General features: G+C 37.4%; 1 protein-coding gene across 1 annotated transcript in view; it reads right to left on the reverse strand.

Annotated features, from left to right (window-relative positions):
* Positions 1-17,791, reverse strand: part of LOC128014735 (chondroitin sulfate proteoglycan 4-like) — a 51,488-nt gene extending 33,697 nt beyond the window's left edge. Inside the window, exon 1 of the mRNA XM_052598457.1 lies at positions 17,664-17,791. Within this exon, the coding sequence (XP_052454417.1) occupies positions 17,664-17,736 (73 nt within the window). The 5' untranslated portion in view covers positions 17,737-17,791. The remainder of the gene's footprint in view (positions 1-17,663) is intronic.
* Positions 17,792-20,952: the final 3,161 nt, after the last annotated feature.

A 20,952-nucleotide genomic window follows, 5' to 3' on the forward strand; every position in this document is an offset into this window, starting at 1 on the left:
AAGGAGTTTGATCAAGCCCTAAATATGACTATTAGAAACTGTAAATCTTACCTTAGCAAATGGCACAAATAAAACCTTTTCCAGGAGTGCACATTCTCAGCTTAAAGGAAATTTTAGTTGATTCGTGTGTCTTGTTGTGTGAAAACCACTGGGGTTTAATTATAATCAGACTGCTTCTAATCCACAAGGTTTATGTGTCTGATTTGAAGGCAGCAGAGATGAGATAGTTCTGCTAGTTTGGGGCTAGCCGAGTATCAAACTCTCACTGATGGCAGGGTAATGGTTAAACATGGCTCGGTTGGAGATCACCACAGAGAAGGTGTATGTGTATGTGTGTGTGTGTGTGTGTGTATATGAAGATGTATGTGTTTAAACAAATCTGTTGAATGTCAGCATCTCCTCAAAGTGCCCTTTAAAGACCCTCGGGTATCTCTTTAGCTGAAAAACACACCCTTTCATCACACAACACAGTCAACATATACTAGCCTCTGAGATTTGCTGTGTGGGGGAATGATCTAGAAACATATGCATGTATGTACAGTCCTCATACGGCATAAAACAGATGCATATACATCTATAACACACTGTAAAAGTCAGAGCAGACAGGAGTGCGTTTCCTTTTTGAGTGCATATGGATTTTCTCACGATCACCTCATCGACACGTCCCCAGACAGATAAGGAGGAATATTTGAAAATGAGAAGAGTCAGAAATGAAAAAGCAAAGAGCAAAAGACATGTTTAATTTGAAAAGTTTATTTTATGGTGAATATAAGAGTATTTTGTCCTAGAAAATGTAGCATTCGTTTTGAAGCCAATCTATGCAAATATATGCATCTATGCAAACTATAACAAATGATTTTTAATAGGATGCTGCCAGTGAAGCTCAGTATATTTTAAAGCTCTTGTTCTCTATAGGTTTCTCTCCAGTTTCTGGTGTAGATTAGTGTGAAGGATGTTTCCTGCTCATAGGAGGGACTATAAATCAGCCTAATTCTGAGGAGACATTCAAAGCCCCCACAGGTCCTGTTACCCTTTAATGATCTCTACTCTGCCTTCACTATATATTAAACACACACACACACACACACACACACACACACATACAGGTGACCCCTGGTGTTGACTGACCTGTAGGGGTCACATGATATAGGCCTAACTGTAGCCACTGCTGCTGACACACTCGTGTGTTTCACATTATGAGGATAGATTACAATGATCAGCTGCAGGAAAGCCTTGAGGAATGAAGCAGGAACCACAAAAAAAAAACACCCGGGAACTTCACCATTGAGTAATAACTGTAACAAAGTTCTTTGTTCTTCTTTTTCTTTCATATCCATCCATCCATCCATCCATCCATCCATCTCTCTCAATCTTTCTCTCTCGCTCTGTCCCAAATCCAAATGAGCTTTTCACCTATATACAGTATTGTTCAAAATAATAGCAGTACAATGTGACTAACCAGAATAATCAAGGTTTTTCGTATATTTTTTTATTGCTACGTGGCAAACAAGTTACCAGTAGGTTCAGTAGATTCTCAGAAAACAAATGAGACCCAGCATTCATGATATGCACGCTCTTAAGGCTGTGCAATTGGGCAATTAGTTGAATTAGTTGAAAGGGGTGTGTTCAAAAAAATAGCAGTGTGGCATTCAATCACTGAGGTCATCAATTTTGTGAAGAAACAGGTGTGAATCAGGTGGCCCCTATTTAAGGATGAAGCCAACACTTGTTGAACATGCATTTGAAAGCTGAGGAAAATGGGTCGTTCAAGACATTGTTCAGAAGAACAGCGTACTTTGATTAAAAAGTTGATTAGAGAGGGGAAAACCTATAAAGAGGTGCAAAAAATGATAGGCTGTTCAGCTAAAATGATCTCCAATGCCTTAAAATGGAGAGCAAAACCAGAGAGACGTGGAAGAAAACGGAAGACAACCATCAAAATGGATAGAAGAATAACCAGAATGGCAAAGGCTCAGCCAATGATCACCTCCAGGATGATCAAAGACAGTCTGGAGTTACCTGTAAGTACTGTGACAGTTAGAAGACGTCTGTGTGAAGCTAATCTATTTTCAAGAATCCCCCGCAAAGTCCCTCTGTTAAAAAAAAGGCATGTGCAGAAGAGGTTACAATTTGCCAAAGAACACATCAACTGGCCTAAAGAGAAATGGAGGAACATTTTGTGGAATGATGAGAGTAAAATTGTTCTTTTTGGGTCCAAGGGCCACAGGCAGTTTGTGAGACGACCCCCAAACTCTGAATTCAAGCCACAGTACACAGTGAAGACAGTGAAGCATGGAGGTGAAAGCATCATGATATGGGCATGTTTCTCCTACTATGGTGTTGGGCCTATTTATCGCATACCAGGGATCATGGATCAGTTTGCATATGTTAAAATACTTGAAGAGGTCATGTTGCCCTATGCTGAAGAGGACATGCCCTTGAAATGGTTGTTTCAACAAGACAATGACCCAAAACACACTAGTAAACGGGCAAAGTCTTGGTTCCAAACCAACAAAATTAATGTTATGGAGTGGCCAGCCCAATCTCCAGACCTTAATCCAATTGAGAACTTGTGGGGTGATATCAAAAATGCTGTTTCTGAAGCAAAACCAAGAAATGTGAATGAATTGTGGAATGTTGTTAAAGAATCATGGAGTGGAATAACAGCTGAGAGGTGCCACAAGTTGGTTGACTCCATGCCACACAGATGTCAAGCAGTTTTAAAAAACTGTGGTCATACAACTAAATATTAGTTTAGTGATTCACAGGATTGCTAAATCCCAGAAAAAAAAAATGTTTGTACAAAATAGTTTTGAGTTTGTACAGTCAAAGGTAGACACTGCTATTTTTTTGAACACACCCCTTTCAACTAATTGCCCAATTGCACAGCCTTAAGAGCGTGCATATCATGAATGCTGGGTCTTGTTTGTTTTCTGACAATCTACTGAACCTACTGGTAACTTGTTTGCCACGTAGCAATAAAAAATATACTAAAAACCTTGATTATTCTGGTTAGTCACATTGTACTGCTATTATTTTGAACAATACTGTATTTTGATGTTTCATGGGCACCTTCAGTATGGTTGGGTGGTTGCAGACAACAATTATAATAACTTTGACCAAATTTTAAAGCATTACTCATCTCCTGTAGGGATAAAATAACATGAGTGCATTGCGACAAGCTCAGAAAAATGTAACTTTTTTGTCTTTTCTCCAAAAAAAGACAGGTTTGCTGGTCTTTCCTCAACAGACCAGTGTAACCATATTGGGAAACAAGCTAAACCTTCTAGCAAGGTTACTGAGTATCAGATCATTGGCCGAGAGCTGAAGAAAGGTTCTGTTTCTCCAAATTTTTTCTCCATTGCATCATGTCTCCCTATTTTATCAATGCCTTCTTCCATTAGCACAGAGTTTAAAGAAGTTTAGCCTTGCTCACTAGGGTCTGAAGCAGAGTTCTCAAATCAGAAGATCTAAGCCTACAGGACAGATCAGTCTTATCAAATGTGGATCGTCTCTGATGGAGCACATCAAACCTCGGCACACACTCTCACCTCACCGCTCGAGCTCTTCAATCTGATAGCAGAAATATCACCCAGATTGGGGATTATTGTTTGGCTTGACGGCAGAAATTGACTCGGAGGCAGCTGGGGTGTTTTTGACCACACTTTTAGTTCAACTATACACTCTTTGTTTATCAGACTTTGTGCCTTTTCATCTTTTCATCTGTTCATTGTTGGTGGCTTGTGACCCAAACCACATTTATTACCGCGACGGCGCTTCGTTTTTAACATGCCAACAACTGGGCGTTCCTGGACACGTGCAAAAGCATTTCTCAGGAGGTGAAAACATCTCGCTCGGTAAACAGTTTGCTAGCAAACAACACAAGGAACCAATTAGCGAACCTCTATTTAACATTAATAAAGTTTGTGCTGTGCATTCCAGAACATGTTGTGACACACAGTAAGATCTTTCACATCTGATTAGTGTTTTCTAAGTTCACAGACTCCTGATAGGAGCTGAAGTGTGTGTATGGATGAGCACATTGTGTCAGACTGATACTGTCTTTACCAGCTTTATCTAAAATGGCTGTGCTATTATGGGAACATGCTGTTACTTCTATTATTATGATATGTGATTTCAGATGAACCCATTCTGAAATGAACTGGTTCACCACTTTGCATGTTGGCCAGATGGTTCCTTTCTGATTATATTAAACAGTTTATGCAGACCAAACTTGATATTTAAAGTCAAAAGTCTGCCACCAAACCAACCAAACGTATAATCTGAATTTTCTGTAAAAAACATGTATAACGTTTGACTATTTTTCTTGAGTTGAGCTGAACATTGAAAGTCTGATCGCTTAGAAAAGTACCCACTCGTTGCACGATTCGGTATCATTCATGTGCTGCACAGAAGTTTAATATTTAAAGCTAATTGTCTGTTCAAATAAACAGCAATTGTAATTCTTTAGCAAACACTCTAGATCATTTCTCACAGTCTCGTTTTCATTCACGTCAGATTAAAAATGGTGTCTACCCCTACTAAGCATCACTGAATCTCTCTCTGGCCGAATCGCTCACTCATGTGAATGCCTCTAAACGAACCTGCTGCACATTTCTCATGATTCCTTCAAGATGTTGTATGTACAGCAGTGTCATGAATCAGGAGTGAGAACTGCAAAGCTCTTAAATGCATCATAAATCAAATTTCATATAGTGTAAGTTTGATTGATGACTTTTTATATACTCAGATGTTTCATGACTGTAAACAATTTCATATTACTATGCTTTTTATGCTCTAACTCAAACCTTGTGCTTGAGTTAGTCATGCGGTGGGATAACAAAAGGCACTAATGAAGAAAATCAGACTTGATTAACAAAAAAAAAAACTTTTTTTTAATAAATTGCACACACATTTTCTCTGCTAGTCAAGGACTCTTTCACCCCAAACAAGTCATAGTTTTGTTTTGTTTTTCTTAGATATTAAGACTCCTAGGCTGTTTCTGCTAGAGTAGGTAGTGCTATATGTAAATTACCCTGGTTATGATTGGCTAAACTTGGCATATGGGCGTGGTTCATTCATCCGAGATGTCAGGTTCCTGAATATCAACATTAAACAAACATTATTGAAAACATTTTTGGTGATCGAAATAACGTGGTAACTGAATTAAGGTAAATAATAAAATCAAACATAATATATTAGATGAACAAATCAAAAGAATATAAGCTTGCCTTGCAGCTAACCGAAATAAGCACTAAAACTATAAACAGGAAAGAAATAGAAACAAATAAGGCCTAAAAAGTTAGTAGTTATGCATAGTTAATGCATAAAAGGACAGGAGTTTTCAGAAATATGAAATATTGACTTGACTGAGTTGAAAAGACTTGATTATAAGAGCACTGCTACAGGAAATTGGTTGCTTGGGATAAAATTATATACAGTCTAGCATCATTATGTAAAAATATTTGACCACAGAATGCTGTGATTGACCAATCAGAATTGAGTGTGTGCTGGGTGGTGCATTCTTGCTGAAGCAAACATGCTGTTACATTATAAGGTTGTAAATGACAGAGTTGATGACAGGCAGAGGCAGAGTGTGTGTGTGACTGCAGGACAAGGGTTTCTAACCCCACCCATCCCATCCAGCTACTGCTCGACCCGCAAATCACACGCACGCACACACACACACACACACACACACACACATACACACGCACACACACACACACACACACACACACAGTAACAACAATTATTATTGACAATAAAATTATCAGTTGTCTTTATTCATTGTATTTATAAGTATAATTTAATAAACAACCGCAGTCTAAGGTGTCACTCTCAAAGTAGTAGCAGTAGTAATAATAATATTTGTTTAATATTTAAATACATAATATTGGTTTTATAATAAACTGAATATTTAATTTAAATATTATCAGCTATTATAAGTATAATTAAGATCATAATAATAATAATAATAATAAATTTTATTTTTAATATTTAAAAAAAGAATACTGAATAAATAATTATTAACAAGCGTATTGATTTTGATATTATAATTAATGTCATGTAAATGTAGCTAATTTAACTAAAGTTATTAACTGTTTTAAATATAATTAATTTTTTTAAAATATGAATCTCACCTCATAATAATAATAATGATAATTGTATAAATAATATTGTTATTAAAAAATATGAATACGTTTAATATTTACAATTAAAAAATAATAAAGTATATGTATTAGTAATAGTATTCATATTACTGAATTAATCATATTAATACATTTTAATAATATTTTATTATGAAATATTATTGATAATATGAACTAAAGTTAAGTAATTTAGTAAAAGTGTGTGTAAATCTTCATTTATACCCCTTTTGTGCCTGAAAAGCTCTATGTTTATAGAGTGCTAATCTCACACAAACGTGCTCTTTCAGTGCAACCGTTACTCAGAGTTCCCTCACCTAGTTGCATGTGTGCCGTGTGTGTGTCTATGAATCACAGCGGGTTCGTAACACCTTGTCAGCGTTGCTCATTTCCACTGATTAACTCAATTGAGTCATTATGGTTTTGCTGGCGGAGAGGTAGACGGGAAGGGATAGGATTTTCTCCCTGCCACCACACAGACAGGATCACCACTGTCTTGAGTACTGCTATGGCAGTCCTTAAAGTGGTTTTGTGCTCATGAAAGGGAGAGTTGCTTTTTTTAACTTTTATGAGGCACTCGACGAATCCAACTCAGACAGGAGGGGCCGACGGGAGGGGAGAGGGTGGATGGGGGCCCGGGTGGAAAAGGAAAAACGGAGCAAATAAAGTAAAGAGTCTGAACAAAAGTAATTTTTCTGTTGGAAGAAAGGGTCTTTGTGCTGAACCCCACCGACTTAATGTCACACTGCATCATGGAAAACTAAGTGGGGAGGAAAAAATACAGTTTTTGAATAAAAAAACTACCAAAAAAGGAGACGCGTTTCACAAGCTGTTTGAATAACGGCTTCTTCCAGAAGCTCCCTAAACTTGTTGCCAAATGGTTTGGCTGTTGGTCGAGGGCGTTGTCCACCTTACCTCGCTCTGCCAATGACAATAGAATAGCTCTACAAAACCCTTTACAAGGTCTTCAGTAAAAATAACCAACTTCCTTTCCTTCCAGACTGATGCATCAGGCCCATCCATCACACTTTAATACACCTAATAAAACACGTTTTGAGAACAAATTGTACGTAAGAGTTCACTGGAGGATGCAAAGCACAAACAACATGACATTTGCAGCTCAATGGGCACCGAAAAATCATGTCAAAGTAATCATGGTAAAATATGTCTAATGAAATTTGACCAGGGAATCTGCATGCCGAAATGCCATGAACTGAAAATGTACAGATTTCCGCAATAAAAATAATTACAGCTTAACATTAAAACAGCATTCACAAACAATTTTATATTTTTGATTAAAAAGGGGGATTCAGTGAAACAAATCTGTAATACATCATTCACAATAAGCCCAGGCACATGTATAAAAGAAAGTAAATAGGGTTAGTTTTGATTTCATGTTAACTTTAAAGAATAGCAGATATCAAACTCTATGAAAATCAACTTAAATATTCTAATAAATGGACATTATGTTGATGTAACTGTAAGGTTGAATATTTCGGTGGAGTAAAAACCAACTAGAAGTTCACAGCAGAAGACAAAATTGGCAATGAAATGTATACACCGTTTTTAAGCATATATCTGAATTTTCCACCATACATTTGTTAAAGGTAATAAAATATTTCCTTTGTATTTTATAGTTTAGGATTACAGTCACTGAATAGACTGTAGAATCCAGATACTGTCAGGAATTCTGAGCCATTTACAGATGTTAGGTAATGCCTGAATCAGCCGTTCCAGCATCGCTCAATTTCACATCCGTTAAACGGAGTAAAGTTCAGCTTTGTCCCTGACTTTTCATAATAGGATTAATGCAGTTGCGTTCATCCATCATTCTCACATTTTCCATGACTTCTGAAAGCATTTCATAGCCAGACAGACTGCCAATATGAACTGGCTCTGTTCGGAAACCTCTGTTCGTCCTGTGCAATGTCCTGAAGTAGCATTCTGTGACGTTACTCGTTCTACTGAGGTGACACATGCAAAACTATTTACGATATTCGCACTTTCATACCAAAGTGGCTTACAAGAGAGTGAGCATTGTGCTAGCGGCACGTAGAGAAAAAATTAAGTCAAATTCACGGTTTTCCAGCATTACTCCAATAGCAGCTGTTCACGCGTCCATCAAAATGCAATTCTCCCCGAAGGCCACTTCAGGCCCTGCTTATTGGCGTGCATGCGGGCTGGAAATATGGAATGATAATTAGATCTTTTCATTGTTTTTGAAGAATGCAGCTTGGCTCTTTTGCTTGCAGATGAAGTGTTTTGAAGGAGCTGCTTGGAATTCTCCCAGCAGATTCGCCCTTCGATTCCCTGACCTTCCCCAGAAGCTTCCAGACCTGACCAACATTCAGAGCTCTTCTGACTTCATTACGAGAGTTTATCGATTTAAACTCATGGCTGTTTACTGTCTGTTATGCAGACGGACTGCAGAGTAGCTGTTTGATTTCTCTCTGGCGGTCTGTCTCGCTTTGGGAGACCTTTGACTGGGCTTTTACGTGGCTGGGTGGATTCTAATTGAGAACAGGTCAAACATTTACTTTAAATTCAGCTCTGAGTATCCTATTTTAATGAGTAATGACAGATAACATTCTAATTTTTAGAAATGCTCAGAAGGACCTCATATATAATAGATAGCATGCCCTCTGGGGAATCGGTGAGATTCCAAAGCATTCCGGTGTTTATGTCAAGGACAGGGTTAAAATTCTGTGGAATTTAGAGACGGAACATGCAGCTTTAATGGCCTGGATTTCATTTACCATTAACAGCAATTAAAATGATCCATATGGATTCTTAGCATGCAAACACCCCGAGAACACCCGGTTTGTGTCTGTGAGACGACTGGAGCATTTGGTTAATAAATTCACATCGTTAGAGACCCCCAAACAGGAGGTTCATTTACGTCCACAGAGTTGCTAATGGCTAATTGCCCTGCTAATGTTTCCCCAAGGGGCTGGTGAAGTATTAGAGAACTTATTACCCCCCACCCACACACACTTCAAACAATACACACAGTCCACACACTCTACACAGTACAGAGTAGCAGCAGTAGCTGTTTTCCCCAAAGTCGAGTTGTGTCAAGTTGCCTTATCAACAGTGTTGCATAAAATAGTGTTGTGTTATATACCATATTGCACTATAGAATTGCATTATAGAGCATGTTGTACCATAGTTTTGTATCATAAAAAACATTGCATTGTAGAGTTGTTATACTGTAGAATGTGTTGTGGTACAGATTTCCTTTGTAGACCCCTTAGTGTTGAAGAGTTAAATTATAGAGCGTCATGTATAGAGTAGCATTTTAGAGTGTGTTGCAATACAGACTTGCTCTATAAAGTTGCTTTATAGAGAGTGTTGTGCATGGTATAGAGTTGTTTATAGACCCTTTAGCATTGCAGAGCTGCATTATGGAGCACCACAGAGTTACTTCATAGAGTATGTTGTGCCATAGAGTTGCATTATAGAGTGTATAGAGTTGCTCTATAACATTGTTATATGTTACATTATAGTGTGTACATATAGTGTCTTACATTATAGTTTGTATAGTTGCTTTTAAGACTATGTTGCTGTATATAGCTACGTTATAGAGCGCTGAGGTCTAAAGTCGCGTTAGAGATAATTGTGCCATAGAGTTGTAGTATTGAGTGTGTTCCTGTATAGACATGCTTTATACATCCTGTTGCACTATAGATTTGGTATTAGAGTGCTCTTTAACATTACGTTACATTAGGTTATGTAAAAGTATACAGTGTACTGCTGCACAGAGCTGCTTTTAAGAATATGGTGCTGTAAAGAATAATGTTAAGTAATGTTGAGGAATGTTATGTTGACTGGGGGGGCTTTTATATTTCTTGGGTGGGCCACATTGGGGGTGTGGGAGTGGTTTCTGTTAGGTTCAAGTGAAGGCTCAAAATACATTATTTGGGTAACACTTTACAATAATTAACTAACACTAACATGAACTAATAAAACATTATTGTTAAGTGTTACAATTATTTATTATTAAAGCATATATGTTCACAAAACACTTAAATAGAAAAGCAAGCAGGTGAATGATTTGGCATGGCAGCAAATACAAATAATTAATAACCGTTTCCTTACCTTTATCCTGCGTGTGGACCAGGCTCTGTTGCATTATCGCATACAGCATGCAAAGAGCACTGCCTAATTTATAAAAAACTGTCACTCATTCATAATGATATCACAAAGTTCCATTTTAACCAATGAATGTCACGCCACAATGAAACTTTAAAGAAAAAAAAAATTATGTAGTTACGAGCATGATAGAACTCAGCACTGGACAAAAAGCGGCAAGTGTGTGGATTCCAACCGAAACACTTCTGATTGGTTATTGCGTTGTAGAAATCAACAAACATGTCTGTGATAGGCTACGTTGCTCACCCCTGCAAAAATGCATTGTAAAATCATTTGACGCTTTCCAAAGCAGAATTTGTTTTCCAAATCTATTTTGTTATGTTATTATTACGAAGAAAACGTATCCTAGACCAGGAGTTATCGGCAGCTTTTTCATCTAAAAGCAATCAGACTATTTTACGAAACGAGTTAGTCTATTAAAGATGCTAAACTAAATTCTGTCCGTCCCTCTCGGTCCAGAGAGGGGGCACAGAGATGTCCTCTGGCACCAGGCCTGGTTATCATGCTGCTATATAGAGTTATATAATAAAGCATTGCAGTATAGAGACGATGGTGTTGTAAAGAAATACATTAAAGAGCACCGTATAGAATTACATTATAGAGTATTGCATTGGGATATAGAGTTGCTTTATAGAACATGCTGCTGCATAGCATTACACTTTATTCATACAATTTAATATAGAGTGCTGCGGTAGAGCATCTAAAGAGACTGTTGTGGAATAGATTAGGTATAAAGTTACAGTACAAAAATCCCATTACTTAATAAGTACTTTTTGTATAATTTCCCTGTTAAATTATGTGAAGATCCCAAAACAATACATTTATTTGAGATGCAACACTGCATAAGATATTAAGCATTGCTTTCACTCATATAAAAGTGCATTCTCTGAAAAGGAGTCTTAACACCTTAAGCATCGTTGCATCTCAAGTAAATATATTCTTTTTTATAGAAAGTTTAGATATTTAACTGGAAAGCAAGTAAAAAAACTAGTTAAAAAGTCATTAAGATGTGCATAGACTGTTGCTATGTTAAAGATGAAGTTGTGCTTCAGAGGTGTGTGACTGACAGCTTTCACTCTTCCCGACACTCTGCTCATATAATTCCTTTCCTCCAACTTATTTTAAGCTCACAGAATCCTGCGATGACGGAATAACTGTGTCGCTGTGACTCACAGTAACGAGTTGTTACCCCACCCAGTCTGCTAACAGCAGCCTCTGAGGTAGCACATGCCCCATTTGAGAGCGGGTTATATTTATCCCCTCCGCTGCAGAAAGGCCCATCCCAGCGCCCCGCTCCGTCTCCAGAGAGCGCCTTACTAAAGAGACGTTTGCAAATTACCCAGTCCGCCTCTGGTTGGATGGAGGTTTAATGCAGGACAGAAGTCAGAGCTGACACGCAGGCATGCTAACGGCTACGTGAGGATCTCAGTGGAAAGTTCTAGCATCAGTTCTGCCGCCAATTTCGTTCACAAACTCTAGCCAAACCAGAGATCGCCGTAGCCATAGAAGTTCACAAATTAAATTCTGTTCACAAAGATGCTAGCTTTCAGGAATTATTTTAATGATATAGCTTTGTCGAGTTGGCTAAGTGATTATTTGAAGATTAAAAAGGTTCATGTGTTGCGTTATACTCTCATAAAAAGTATTGTAATGGTACCATGGTATAGTACTTTGATATGAAAAGTACTGAATGACTACAATGTTAATTTACCATACTTTTTTCATTTTACTCCAGTGTACTTCAAAGACTATGGTAAATAAACCAAAAGTAATACTATATTACTTAAATATATATCGTCGTACTTAATATTTACCATGCTATTTCCATATCACTAGTACTTAAATACAAATTTAAAAACAACTAAAATTTGCTTCTTATATAAACCATCAGCATACATCAAAGAACATAAGGTGTTTTGATGTTTTTAAATGGTACTTTTCAAAGCACGATGACTTATAATGTAAATAACATGGTAAACATTCAGTTCTACACTATACCTAAAGAAGCTTCTAAAGAAGCACAGTTCTCCTGTTGCATCAGACTGCAAAACCCTTTCTAAAACCTTTATTTTTAGTGCCGTCATGGGATTTCTCAGATTGAGAAACGTGAATTTATTTATATCTTACACCATATGCCATAAATGCTGTCTCGTGTAGATCACCACTGTAAAATACTCTTTATTTCATGAGTTTTGTGACGTACAGATGTCTTTTCATCCATCTGTTTGTGCATGGACTCTTCCCAGCGGTTGGACAGTTGTGCCCCTCTCTAGTGCGAGCGATACCGCACTGTAGATGATCTTGTCAAGCCAGATAGTGGCTGCTGGCCTAGTTTCCTGATCAGCAGACTGGAAAGCTTTGTCTCTGAGGAAACTGTGTGATGTTGTGGTGTTCCTTGTGCTGTCTTATGAAGATGACTCATGCAAAACTTCCCCTTTGGGACTCAATCTAATCACTAAGTATTCACTCAACAGTTTAAACTTTCATTATTAACCCATACAACTCTCATTTGTTAGTGTACTGTCAAACATTCCAGATGTTCTTTCATAAGCATATCGAACAGCTGTGAAGTGACATAAACTTAAAATAGAAAAATCACAGGGAATATTTCTTTGGTATTCAGTTCATTTCTGTTAGAAATGAATGAGAACATTTGCTGAAGACTCTAAGCAGACGTGATGCGACAGAAACATTTAAATATCACAGCCATTCTGATCTGAAATATCACCGCACTGCACTCCCGGCGAAAAGTTTATCATCTAATTAATAAATGTTAAAAATTTGTAACATTATTAAAAGTACATGCTGAGTAACTGATACCATCTTTATGAAAACCCCTTGTTGGTTTGCACTGAGTTATAACGTACATTTGCTTTCATTTATTTTCAATATCTGAGGTCAACTATCTATTGTTGCTTTAAGTACAGCTATAAATGTCATGCAAAATGGTATTCAAACTCACATTAGAAATGTTTAACATTGAATAAAGCACATAATCAGTACCTGAGATTATTAGTCTCATAGTTTGTATGTTGTTGCTTCAGCTGCGAAAATGCAGAAATAGAAACCGTTTCTAAAATTGACATTTTGAGTGCCACTGTTGTGGGTTGTTAGGACAAAAACTCTGATTATCATGGACACGATACCTTTTATCGCATTTCGCAGCTTCGCTTTGCATGTAGTTATGACATGGAGTAATACTATTTAACATTTTAAAATGCTACTAGTATTAACTTTGGCAGACCTAAAATACAAAAACTAAAATGAAAACAAACGGAAACTAGAAATCTCAGAAAAAAACAACAACTAATATTGACATAAACAAACAAAAACTAAACTGAATTTAAAAGTTGGAAACAAAATGTAAACAAAATGAAAAACTATAATATCGAATAAATTTAAGTGTTAATCAATTGCCAGAGATCTCATCAAACTCTTTGATGACTGAACTATCTACATCTACATTTGTTCGTCTTATTATGTTAACCATTGTTTCATTTGTGTCTCCTAAGGCATTTTAGAAGAAAAATCTAAATTAATATTAAGGATTATTGGTTTGTTCAAATACCAAATACCTAAATTTCTCAAAAGAGGATATTACATACCACACTGTGGCATCCCGCTATGGTGCGAGTGTGTTTAGGTCTGTTTATGAAGCAGTAGCTGAGTGATGATCTCAAAGATAAATTTAACCTGATCTATTGTGACAGTGATTTGGCCAAGAGCCACAGTGGAGACGACTGCCCAGACTACACGCTATATAAACCCACAAACCTTCTGTGTTTCTGTGGTGCCACATGAGATTCCATTGGATGAATATAAATTTACAGGAATACAGAGTATGGAGTTTATCTCTTCCCTGTGGTCTGGCATTGACAAGATTGTGTGTGTGTGTGTGTGTACGGTGTTTCATACTGACAGATCATTTATTGAGGAGGACAGTGAGAAGGGAAAATCTCAAGCATCAGGGATTCAAAACTTTCTGCATTGATTCCTGTGTGGGCGGCGGGTTTCCATGGGGACTGCAGACGGGAACGATGCAGACCCTACCTCAACTACCGAAATAGAGTTAGTCTCCCATATCTAGATGTTTGACTACCAGCATAAAGTCTAGCTGAATTGCAGCTTATTCTGGCCAAAGAACCATCCACCAAAGAAGGAGGAGGTAGGGTTGGGTGAAAATATAGATTATTTGCAATCTAGTCAATGCAAAAACTCAATAAATAAATCCTACTTTATTTGAGTTGTGAAAGTGATACAGTTAACAGATTGTGTAGTGTAAAATAATGGCAAGAAATATCTTTCAAATCAGTTGTACTCACAGGTTGCAGACAAAAATAACGCAATGTGACCAGCGTAATTTGGTTCACAAACAAACAACTCTTATGAACTAGTTATTTTTAGGGAATCAAATACATACCGCATGACCAGTCTAGTCCAATTCATAAACAAATGACTCCTATGATAAAGTGACCAGACGTACCACTTCCCTGGAAAGTGGCACGTCTGGTCACTTAATCCCCTGAACTAGTTCTTTACAGTGAATCCTGACATAAAAAAACAGTGACTTTTATGAACCTAGTCTTTTCAGTAAATCAAACCCATACCCCAGGACCAGTGTAGTCCAATTTGTGAACACATGAATCTTTTTAGTGTCTCAAACACATCATTTGCAACTAGTTAAACTCCAACTAATGTGAGAGGGTTCTTTGAATGAATAGTTAATTTAATAAAAGTTACTAGTTCGAATCAGTCTGAAACAGCATCCGGCAAATATATTACAGTATTAACACACAGAAAACATTATACAACTTTAGAACAGAAATAAACACAAATGAATCAGAATCAAATGAAATCAAACCTAGAGTAAAATCAGGTTATCTGTACAATTTTGGAGAAGAAGTCTTAGAGGGATGGACAGATTTATTGCTTTTTTTCTGTATGGCACATTACTTCCATTCAAGGTACGCATATAATCTTAAAACATTTGTCCCATTATCCGATCACAAACAGCGGACCGCTGAGAGATCAGCAAAGATAAATGTTTGCCTTCTGTTTCTGAGACAGCTCTTGTTGCGCTGGAAACTGCGGCTCTCTCTGAGACCGGCGAACTAATCTCATAAATTGACAAATGCAAATATTATGTTTATTAATCTAATGTGCAGAGCTGTACAAACATTTATTACCCTGCCAAGTACCCGGACTCAAACATATGCACTGCTGCGAACACAACACGTATCCACACACTCCTTGTATAGCCTAAAATGCTTACCAGCTCACAGGGCTGTTTGTGTGGCATGTTGCCATGGCGACAGACATCAGTTTGGAGGTTTCATAGACCACCAGTGTTACTGCTTACAGAGTCAATAATATCTGATTCACCATGATTCAGTCTCCTATGCCTTATGATTCATATTAAAGTGCCCATGAAATGTAATTTTCTAAATGCAAAGGTATTGATCTTAATATGAATGATTCATTCATGCCTATATTTCATTTAGTAACATTTGCATCAAACTTTCCATTTTTAAGCAAACTGGATTTTATGATAAAACAACAGACTTCTCTCTGGTAATATGTGCCAGACTTCGCCAATCAATTTAGTCCACTTAAACTCACATTCAGAGAGTATAAGTCCATCCAGTCAACAATCAATGGATAGAACCCCAAACTAATATACTGTATATATTATAGCTATTTTAGTAGCTTGACTGTAAAAATAATAGTTGTATACAAGTAAGTTTCCCTAACTACCATCTACCAATCAAACAGGACACCCCACCCCAAACTCATACGATTGGTGAAGAAACAAGTTGAAATGTTGGATCGCTGAAACAAGCAATGCGCAAGGTTGTGGGTTCGATTCCCCGGGAACACATGATAAGTAAAAATTGATAGCCTGAATGCACTGTAAGTCGCCTTGGATAAAAGCGTCTGCTAAATGCATAAATAAAATAAATAAATAAATAAAAGTGTGCCAAAATATAGACTGACTCTTTGTCAACCTATTAAATGCTGGCCATTTGCTAAGCCATGCCTTAAAAACAACTCGATTTTATTGATTAAAATATAAAAATATGATACTTTAGGCTTTTGAGGAATATTTATTTGTGCATCCTTGTATTGGTTTGCATAACGTTTTGCCCTGTACAATACTGTAAAACTGACAGTTGTTCATATCTTACCAATAAATAATATTAGGACATATGGATTTATATGTATTTTATGTAAGTAGTGATTTAAATATCTATAAAGCTATCAGAATTTCATCTTACTTTTTGGCCATGTAAATATTAGCATCTGCACCAAATTGCATATTTTTGCTCTGTTTGGCCTCAGAGTAATGTATTCTCAGAATATTATACTATATGTGGCAAAAAAGCCTGATGCATCAAATTTGACACTCAGTAAAAAAAAAGAATTATGTATGTATTTTGTCTAAAGTTTCAAGGTCCAAAAGTTCTATTTTAAAAAAGTGGATTTTTTTCAGTAGGTCAGGCTTCACAGGGTTAAAACTGACCAAATCTATTCCAGACACAGTTTGACTGTTACACAACTTTACTCTGAACATCTGCTTGTGCCACGCCCTGTCAATCCATGCCACGCCCACCTTGCCCCGCCCTGCCACACCCGAGCCCATCTCACAGCTCCAGTTAAGCGTTGATTTTTACTATTTTACAATTACTCTTACTCATGTTTCCACACATGGTCCTCATGTGGTGTTTAACAAAACAGGACGCAGATGCCTAAACACTCTTTCTAGTCTCCCAACTCAAACGCACATTGTGGATCAGTTGCCGGCGTTGCCGTTTTCACTTCTGTCATGTGAGTATGTGGCAGCTGGTGATGGAGAAACGCTTTGATCCGAAGCTGAACAACGGGTCACTTCAGTGCAACTTTAACTGGCGCGCTAATTAGACTGCAGGTCTCACAGGAGCCGCTAAAGATCTCGGAGCGGAAAAGCAGGAACATCTGTGCGTAGGGCAGCTGATCCACACCTCTGAAAGTGACTCTTTATTTTAGGACCTCTGATCTGTGCAAGCCGCTGCCAGACTGCCCAATGCACGCAAAGAGCCCTCAACGGAAGCACGAGAAGGAGGGGTCGCCGAACTGTGGGTTTATTGTACACACCGGCAGAACAGACTCGAGCCTCACAAGTATGAATGAGTTTTTCTGTGAGGGAACCTTCAACACACACTTTGAGAAATGTTTGAAGCTTCTCCACTGTGCTCCATATTCTTGCAGAATACACAATAATGCAACTTTTAAAAACTTTTGCATTGCTTTCAAATATTCAGACACATGTAATATTATGCTACATTGGTTTATTAATCTTAATGCAGTGAGATTGAGTGGTCTTACCTCCACTGGAAGTCTGGAGCAGGTATAGCAGTGCCAGAAAGAGGGCAGACAGGAGCGGAGACAGGGCGCTCATCTTGCCACTTTAGTCCGAGTCTCAGAGTCTCTGTGGCCACTTTGGGACCTGGAGCATGTGCGGGGTGTACTCATGGAGGGGGCGGGACAGACACAGATGAAAATGATACCCTGAACCCCCCCAAATGGAAAGGAAAAAAACAGCCCCTTACACACAAATACACACCCTGCCCAGCCCTGCAACGCCCCTCTGGAAAAACTACACCTCTTTTTCTGCTTTCCTACACTTCTCCACCCCCAATTTCCATCCTCTGTGCTCTGTAAAATGATTCAGCTTTCATTCAAAAAGCAGACGGACCTCAGCGTTTCTGTAAACCTTTGAAGATCTGAAGATTGGATGACAAATGTGTGAAATAATCATCTAGATGTCGTTTTAGGAACCGAAATAGCTTACATTCTCTTAGCATCTATGATTCAATGAAGATCCTTTTACATCCTTGGAACTTTTGTCCATTACACAAAAGGTTCTTTTTAGTAGAAATAAAAATCTTAAAATGTCATTTACACTAAGAGAAATGGTTATTTTATGATAATTTAGCTTCTTCTATGGCAACATTGTGAAAACCCAATTTTGGAAACTTTATTAATAGAGTAGAGTTTTTTTTTTTAGTTGTATTAGTAAGGAACCGAAAAAACACCCTGGTTACTGCATAGTAACATGCTACAAACAGCCACAACATCTTGGCATCATGATAGCAACTTCTGTTTGCAGCAACTTTTATTTTGTGACTATTTTGAGCCATCTATGCACTGATGCATTAAAGAACCCAGAAACCAATATGCTGAACTGAAGGACTTGAAGTAAGACAAAAATTACTTTTCAAATCTCAAAAGAACCTGACGGCCAATTCAAGAACTCTACATTAAAATTTGGAGTCGAATGTAGAAGCAAAGTGACATTATATTCAATTTTGAAATCGCAAAGCACACTTCAGTAATCATTGTTTTATTTAGAACTTAAAGAAATCTTGTTTTACATTGTATATATTGATGCAAAGTTCTTAACAATATATAAAAATAACTAGATTCTTATCAAAACTGTGTTGAATGAGTTTATAATATGTTCTCATGTTTGTATGTCAAGAGAAGAATTTTTTAGCAGTTATTAGTATGAACATTAATGGGGTAACTGTTGTAACGTCTACTGAAAACAAACAGATTTGAAGATTTTCTGAAGAAAATGTGGTTGCTATAGTGTTCTGAGTAGTTTCTAAATTGGACTTGAAAGGTGGTTTCTAGGGTGTTCTGAGCAGTTGCTATGGCATTTCAAGGTGGTTGCAAGGATGTTTATTACTGGCCTACGTTAATGTCAATCTATGGGTTTTACTGCCCGTTTTATCATCCGCCAGGTGGAAATCAATTGTTTATAGACGAAATAGGACAATTTAGCAAACACCACTAATCATTATACAGTGTAATGCTTAACAGCTGTGCAGTTTGAAGTATTTAGTCTTATCTTGGACTTGAGCTAAAAATGAACTCTCATGCACACACATAACCCCTAATAAACACAAACCATTTGAGAATCCCCCTCACTCCCTTCCCGTCTGCCGGCATGCATCTCTGATTACACAAAAAGCCATCTGTGTGTTGCTGTAATTCTTCAAAAACACCCCCAAAAGTAGTTTACAGACTTTCACAAAGACTCATTGTCACAATGTCTTTAAAAGTCTAAAAATAAACCATGGTCAGTGTTAGACGGTTTATTGATGACATCATCTGGAATCCCACACATTCGTGTTTATATTAGTCAGCTCAGGAGCGTCGTATCCCAGCTCTGCACCACGCTTAGTTTCTGTCGAATTCATGGGAGCTGCTGGTATCAAATTACCCGGAGAGCCTAAAGCTCCTGTAAGCAATTTATAATTCCACACATGTAATATCCCTACTACCTGATAGATAGCGGCCCCACAGAATATTTGGATGCTTAAGACACATTTAAAAATGTCTAAATGTCACTACATTAGATAACAAAATATCAAACCTGGTGGCATTTATTTTAATGAAATAGCAAATTGAAAATGTTGACCCATACATTGTTGGCTATTGCTACAAATATACCCATGCGACTTAAGACAGGGTCACATATGCACTAAAAATCAAATACACTGAGCAAAATGACTAAGTCGCAAGCTCCTCCAGCATTTGAGCGCGGATTCTGCTTGCTTTTATATCTAAGCATCTAATGGAATGACACTCATACAATTTTAAGTGTAACTCAAGAATCAAAATACTTTTTGGGTCCTCTGTATGACTGAAATAGATGTGCTGGGAAATCACAGGCATCTCTCTGACAGCAGTCGTGAGTGTTAGCCAGTCTTGTAGACGGCTCTCGGCCTGTCAGTCATTTTGCCTGTTTGCTGACAGGATTTGGACATGTAGTTCTAGGAATGAGGACGGCGGACTGATCCGGCTTGCTGGAAGTTAGTAACACACTTACAGTACAGCGGCTTTAACGATCCATTAAATTGGAGTGTTTTTGTCTCAGTGCTTTAACAATAGTGCTCATAAATTTTTATATGCATTATCCTCTTAAATATGAGCCGGAGAGCCCTTACTAGAAATTATGCAGAACCAAAATATCCCCTCTTTAATTTTCAGTCCACATAACACATTGGTATGCGGTAACTACAAAACACGTTGGCTAAATCTCTCATTAGAGTATTAGTAGACTGTTTTGTTATCGTTAGTGGAATTAAGTTGTTAAATTGTTTCTTTGTATATTTCTATTGCCATTTCAGCATCAATGGCTACTTTTATGTATGGCAAGCGCTTTTTATGATGGATGGATGCACTATTTCAGCCTTCAACATCTTGAAAATCTCGACCCATTCACTGCCATCATAAAGCTTGGAAGAGCCGGGAAATCGTACAATACTGTATAACTCCAATTGCATTCAGATGAAAGAATAAACTCATTTACACCTAGGATGGCTTGAGGGTGTGTAAATCATGGGGTAATTTTCATTTTTTTTCCTGAATTATACCTGTAACTTAGTGATAGCTATTGGAATGTGAAGAGACTTTCAACCAACATAACAAAAACAATTTTTTTTTTAACCAATTCACCTACCCTGCCTTTAATATAGAGTAGTAATGACAACCAACTTACATTACCAAAAACATTATATAAGATTGTTTGTTTTCATATTAGATTAAAAAAAGATAACTCCATGTGAATCTTTTATTGAAAATATCTATTAGACAATGTTACGTA

The sequence above is a fragment of the Carassius gibelio genome, chromosome B25, assembly GCF_023724105.1.
Source record: "Carassius gibelio isolate Cgi1373 ecotype wild population from Czech Republic chromosome B25, carGib1.2-hapl.c, whole genome shotgun sequence".
NCBI lineage: Eukaryota > Metazoa > Chordata > Actinopteri > Cypriniformes > Cyprinidae > Carassius > Carassius gibelio.